This window comes from Myodes glareolus, chromosome 3 (genome assembly GCF_982192425.1).
Source record: "Myodes glareolus chromosome 3, mMyoGla1.1, whole genome shotgun sequence".
Lineage (NCBI taxonomy): Eukaryota > Metazoa > Chordata > Mammalia > Rodentia > Cricetidae > Myodes > Myodes glareolus.
Genome location: NC_142028.1, coordinates 43471569 through 43478349, shown reverse-complemented (window position 1 = coordinate 43478349; position 6781 = coordinate 43471569). Strand labels below are relative to the sequence as shown.

The window sequence follows — 6781 nt, the reverse complement described above, 5'->3', positions numbered from 1 at the left end:
CCTGCAAATATAGCTAGGTCAGTGGTAAAGTGCTTACCCATCAAACACAAGATTCTGAATACAGTACCCTTCACCACACAAAAGAAGAAAAATCAAAACCTTTTCCTTTAATGAAAATATCCATGCCTTTTAGCCTTCCTACTGGTTATTTATCAAACTAATTGCTTTCCATATTTAGTAAATTGTTCTATCTAATCCTCAAAACTACCATACGAAGTAGATATCACCATTTTTTCCAAGATAAGGTTAGAGCACAGATAAGAAAAGTTAATTTGCCTTATACTGATTTCTGCTCTAAGAGATTTGCATTAAACAGAAGTTATCAAGGACATAAGTTCCTAAGTAGAAGGGGGAAAATTAGTAATGTCCCCAAAGACAGAAGTAGAACATGGTGGGTACACACACTTATGCGTCTCTTTCTTGCTACTGAGCCAGAAGTGGTGCCATTGGAGTCCTTTGAAATCATTAAACAGAAGGTCCATGGAAATTAGGGCTTGGAATTTTCTGAGACAGAGTAAAAGCCACGCTCTACATAAAACATGCTGACCTATGTCCTTGCTGAGTCCCAAGTATGTGATTCTTAAATAAGGATATCAATCCCAATCCTATTCAGCTCAGGAAACATGAAATAAATTTCAGAAGGCCTGAGACAGAGATTAAGAAGTAGGATCAGGAGCACAGTTTCTGTGGATCGTAATGTTAGAGGATATACCTTGATTTCTTTTGTCCCCCACGCAGAAAGCAAGTTTAGGTCACTCATTTTATCCCAAGAGTAATTTATGAAGGCACACATGGAAAAGGTCGGGCTCTCAATACACTCCTAGTCATGATATTAAAAGGACTACTGTGTGAAAAATGTGTTAAAATACACAGAGTAGCATGGATGAAACTCTGAGCCCTACAATGGCCTCTGTGTCACAAAGAAATTTCCTTTACTTTAAAGAACTTTTAATCTAAAGTCTATGAAGTGGATTTTTTGTGAAGAGACGGAGAGCGAACGGTCGTGTGCTGCCTGCCCGCCGGACCTTCGGTCTCGGCACGGACCCACAGTAGGAGCGGCGGTCTCTTCTTTCTGCTTCCTCCCGTGAGATTTTTTTGATCTTCAGCTACATTTCAGCTGTGAGAAGCCTTAACCAACAGAGGAGATGGCTAGCAACGTCACCAACAAGACAGATCCTCGGTCCATGAATTCCCGCGTATTCATTGGAAATCTCAATACTCTTGTGGTCAAGAAGTCTGATGTGGAGGCAATCTTTTCAAAGTATGGAAAAATTGTGGGTTGCTCTGTGCATAAGGGCTTTGCCTTCGTCCAATATGTTAACGAAAGAAATGCCCGGGCAGCTGTAGCTGGAGAGGATGGCAGAATGATTGCTGGCCAGGTTTTGGATATTAATCTGGCTGCAGAGCCAAAAGTGAACCGAGGAAAAGCAGGTGTGAAACGATCTGCAGCGGAGATGTACGGGTCAGTACCAGAACACCCTTCTCCGTCCCCTCTACTCAGTTCCTCATTTGATTTGGACTATGACTTTCAACGGGATTATTATGACAGGATGTACAGTTACCCAGCACGTGTTCCTCCTCCTCCTCCTATTGCTCGAGCGGTGGTGCCTTCTAAACGCCAACGTGTTTCTGGAAACACCTCTCGAAGGGGCAAAAGTGGATTCAATTCGAAGAGTGGACAACGGGGCTCTTCTTCCAAATCTGGAAAATTGAAAGGTGATGACCTTCAGGCCATTAAGAAGGAGCTGACTCAGATAAAACAAAAAGTGGATTCTCTGCTGGAAAGTCTGGAAAAAATTGAAAAAGAACAAAGCAAACAAGCAGACTTGTCCTTCTCATCCCCAGTAGAGATGAAGAATGAGAAGTCTGAGGAGGAGCAGAGCAGCGCCTCTGTAAAGAAGGATGAGACGAACGTCAAGATGGAGTCTGAGGCGGGTGCAGATGACTCTGCCGAGGAGGGCGACCTGCTGGATGACGACGACAACGAGGACCGAGGGGAGGACCAGCTGGAGCTGATCAAGGACGATGAAAAGGAAGCTGAGGAAGGAGAGGACGACAGAGACAGCGCCAATGGGGAGGATGACTCCTAAGCACGCAGCGGAGTTAGAGATCCTATCCCGTTATTCATTTACCTAGGCGCTTGTGAGAGATGGAAGTAACACCAGATCCTCTCCCCTAGTATTTTCAGCACATTTCACTGTTCGTCCTCTCCTTATCCTGTGTTCATTGATTCATATTGCCTTGCGCCTAGTTCCATTCTCACTTCCTTTGATGATGCTCCTTAGTAGTTTTGTTAAGTCTTACCCTGTAAGTTTTGCTTTTAATTTTGATACCTCTTTGACTTAACAATAAAAAGATGTATGGTTTTTAAAAAATAAATAAATAAAGTCTATGAAGTGGAATTTGTAATATTTACTATATTACTAGCCTGTTAGCCTTAAAAGGAAAAGTGTCCATAACTCACTCAGCTAATGCACTTACCTAAGCTACATAATACTGTGAGGTTGAGACAAAGTAACATGTGCATGAGGCATAGAGAACAGATGCTTGGGACGTAAGTAAAATACTCCCAGTGCAAAGGCTCACTTAGGTCTTCCACCAACTGTTTATCACCTTGTTACTTCTTGGCTCTGCCCGAGTAAGAAGATTTCCCCTTCAGGTGCCCATAGGAAAACCCACGTCCTACATCACATCTCCTGTCAAGTTCAGTACTGCCAGAAATGTTGGAGGATACAACGGGAGAAGGTAGATTCTGTGGGGCTCTGCCGGTGGGATCCTGACCTCCCCAGAACTAGGTGGCTACTCTCATGAGAGATTTCTCACTATATTTCTTAATTATGATACTCACATATGGTTACATTTGGGGGGAAAAGGAGCAGGTTAGCAAATACCTTTGCAAGCCCCTTGCACAGAGCCCCTATGGAGGAGGACCTCACATAGCATCCACCCTGACATTGAATCTCAGTCTACACTTTAACAAAGCAGAGGAGACCTGCCCTAATATAAATAAACTGTCAGGGTGTCCAGGGAAATCAGGAAAACTCTTGCTTTCGATTGATTCTGGGGACAGTGAGGCAGAAATATGGAGCAGTAAAAGCAGACAGAGACAGATAAATCTCTGTGAACTAACAGCCTTCACAATGTTCCAGATACTGTGTAGGCTTCAAAGTACAAAGATGCCTCAAAGTTCCAAAACAAACAGATTAAAAGATTTAAGGGGACTGATCGAATGAGAGCTCACCAAGGCCACCTGGACTGGGACTGAACGAGCATGTGATCAAACCGGATTCTCTGAATGTGGCTGACATGGGGGCTGACTGAGAAGCCATTGACAATGGCACTGGGTCTTGTTTCGTCTGTATGTACTGGCTTTTTGGGATCCTAGTCTGTTTGGATGCTCACCTTCCTAGACCTTGAGGGAGTGGGGAGGAACTTGAACTTCCCACAGGTCAGGAAACCCTGACTGCTCTTGGAATTGGAGAGGGAGAAGGAGAGGGAGTGAGGGGAGCGGGAGGGTGTTGGGAGGAGGGGAGGAAGTGGAAATTCTTACAAATAAATAAATAAATAAATAAGAAAAAAAAGATTTAAGGAGATGCTTACCAGAAAAGTGTCTCATTACTGAAAAGAAAGTCAATTCAAGCCTGGTCAAATTAGATTAAAGAAACCATCTAAGAAGGTAGACCTTATCAAGTATATTGAGAGACCTACGAGCATGAGGGAGACAGCATTAGAGAATGACATGGGGAGACTACATTCACTGACAATGAAGAAATTACCTTAGCAGAGATGAAACTGAAGCTGAATTTCTAAAGAATCTATCTGAATCCTTTCTTATCACTCTGACATGGCCATGCTATTCACAACTACAATAACTTCTAACTGATATCCTTGCCCATCACCAATGTTGTGTGTTCATGTTTATGTATGGGTTCATGTATATATACATTTCTGTGGAAGCCAGAGGATGCATGAGTTTCTCAACTGCTCTTCACCACTTTACACCCACTTTATGGATTTAAAAGTATCTAATTGTGCGTGGGTTTGTGTTGAGTATGTGTGTACCTAGGTGTCAGTACCCAAGTATACCAGTTGGGGGTGTTAGAGTTGCAGGTGGTTGCTAGCCACTTGTGGGTGCTGAAAACAGAACTCTGCTCCTCTGCTAGTGCAGTATATGCTCTTAACAGCTGATCAGTCTTGCCAGTCTCTTAACTTCATTGTTTGAGACAGGGTCACTCACAACCTGAGGTTCACCAATTAGGCAAGAATGAATGGACAGCAATTTCTCAAGTCTATTGTTTCCCCCTTTAAAAAAAGTACAAGTAGATAATAGCCTGCTATAAAAAATTAATATGTGACAATACAGTAAGAGACAAAGCCATTTATTTTATAAAGCTGATACATTAAAAATGCATAAGGTACATTATTTAAAGGTAAAAATTGAAACACTAGAAAAAAACAAGAGAGCATTAAGAGAACACAAACCAGATAAAATGAAGGAATTAGCAATGGACTATGACAACAGAAAATGAAATAAGAGGCAAAGTAAGACTAAATATTTATACTATGGCAGCACATAAATAATATGAATTTAAATATCATGGAAAGAAAATAATTTCAGATGGACTCAAAAAATTAAAATCAATTATAATATTTCCTTTAGTATAAATGTACCTCTTTTCCACTTAATATTTCTGGACTCATGATGTTAAATATGTTATGTGCATATCTCAAGCAAAACTGATATTTTTATGAAAAGTTGTTCTTTGGTGATAAGCTTTACAGTCCTGAGCAGTTTAGAATATAGGAAACACTGTCACACATATTTAAATTTAAAGCAAAATGATGCCAATGGCTGGAAGGAAAAATACAGTTACCAGGCAAATGCAAATTAATAGAGCCTGGAGATTGTAATAGAAATATCAGACAAAGCTCGATTTAAGGAAAAAGCATTAAAGAGGATCAACAGATTAACTCAATAATCCACAACTAAGACAGCAGCTTGAGCATTTATGAAACAAGTAGACTAATATGAAAGCATTTAGACTTTGTTAGAAGGGAGAAAGCTACCTAATTACAACAGCAATTGTAAATATTAAAGCATTCCGTTTAATTTTTAACAGTTACATGTACATAAGAAATGAAGGCAGATAATTAAAATATTCTGGGTCTATAATTTCTTTTTAGCATACAGTAAACATGAAAGTTACCTAAATCATAAAAAGTAGATAAAGTTAATACCCTAAAATCAATAGGCCCTGATGACTATAATTAATAATAATGTATTATATAGCTGAAAATATGTTGAGACGCTATCTTCATGAGAGGCAAGATATAGTAACTAGTTTCATTGTTGTAGTCATTCACAGTCTAAATATATATCACACTACACACCTTAAATGCATAGAACTTGTATTTGTCATATATACCTCAATATAGTTGAAGAAAATAAATAAAAACAATGGCTCAAAATTTTATAAAATTACAAAAAGTACACTGTAGTTGGGGATTGCTCATTTGTTCCTGGTTGCTCAGATTCATAATAAACACACAGAAACTATATTAATAGCAATACTGTTTGGTCAATAGCTTAAGCATATTTCTAGCTACCTCTTACATCTTAAATCAAGCCATTTCTATTCTTTTATATTTTACCATGAGGCTCCAGGTTTTCCAGCAAGTTTCTGGTGCATCTGTTTCCTGCAGCAGGTATATAGCATCTCCCTGACTCCACCTACTCTCTCTATATTTATCTTTTCCAGTCTGGCTATATTCTGTTAAACCATTGTCCAAAAGAAGTTTCTTTATTAACCAATGGCAATAAAGCATATATATTGTATACAGAGGGGAATCCCACATCATTACACCATTCATTATGACCATGGATTCTTTTATTATGGTTAACAAGATGATTCATTGTTAAGCCCATTGCCATGCCCAATTACCTTTATTCAATACACAGGACCCACGAAGTAAAAGGAAAGACCTGACTTCTTCTATAAGTTATCTTCTGACTTTCTAATACATGCTTGGGTATGCAGCCCCCGCCACAGACACATATGATAGGTAGATAGATAGATAGATAGATAGATAGATAGATAGATAGATAGATAGATAGATAGAAGTTATAATAAAATTTATAATAAAATTCTTATAAATAAAATAGTTGAGCATGGTATACACATCTTTAATCCCAAGACTTGAGAGACAGAGGCACGTGGCGTTCTATGAGTTTGAGAAAAGCCTGTGAAGATGCAGGCCTGCCAGGGCTGCATAATGAAACTCTGATTTTCTTTCTGTCTGTTTCTCACTGCCTTTCATTATCACTCTCTCTGTCTCTCTCTTTCTCTTTCTCATCTATCTATATGTGTGTGTGCAAATTTATTATATTTTATTCACTTATTTATTGGGGAACTACACCATGGTTCTCCACAATACATGTGTGGAGAACAGAAAACAGCTTCAGGAGGAGACTCTCTCCCTCCACCATAGGTCCCAGAAATCGACTCATGTCATCAAACTTGGTCTTCTTACTGGCCTGACAATGATTTTATGAGCTTTTGCCAGCCTCCTTTTCCAGGTCCACTTTTACTAAGTCTTTCATTTTGTGGCATTATGGTCACTCTGTATTAACTGATTCTGCCTCATGTATTCCTACATTACTTATGTAGAATCTAGAAGCATCTGGTAGCCTCTACCCCAAGCCATATTAAACATGTCATCAATTATTTTAAAAAAGGTATGCAGGATCTAGAATTTGAAGTTTTGCTGGAACAGAGAGGAA

At 39.3% G+C, this 6781-nt stretch overlaps 1 protein-coding gene across 1 annotated transcript; it reads left to right on the top strand.

Moving 5' to 3' along the window:
• The first annotated feature begins 978 nt into the window (after positions 1 to 978).
• LOC148122649 (heterogeneous nuclear ribonucleoprotein C) lies at positions 979 to 2387 on the top strand. The gene is made up of 2 exons (XM_087904451.1): positions 979 to 1462; positions 1502 to 2387. Exons 1-2 carry the CDS (start codon positions 1146 to 1148, stop codon positions 2088 to 2090), a joined length of 906 nt encoding a protein of 301 aa, XP_087760577.1. The 5' UTR covers positions 979 to 1145; the 3' UTR covers positions 2091 to 2387.
• The last annotated feature ends 4394 nt before the right edge of the window (positions 2388 to 6781 follow it).

What these genes read in the sequence shown, in the direction of transcription:
- LOC148122649 (XM_087904451.1), top strand. Translation starts at nt 1,146, where the DNA reads ATGGCTAGCAACGTCACCAACAAGACAGATCCTCGGTCCATGAATTCC. An exon ending in TCTGCAGCGGAGATGTACGG is followed by an intron (nt 1,463 to 1,501) that starts GTCAGTACCAGA and finishes CCCTCTACTCAG; the next exon opens with TTCCTCATTTGATTTGGACT.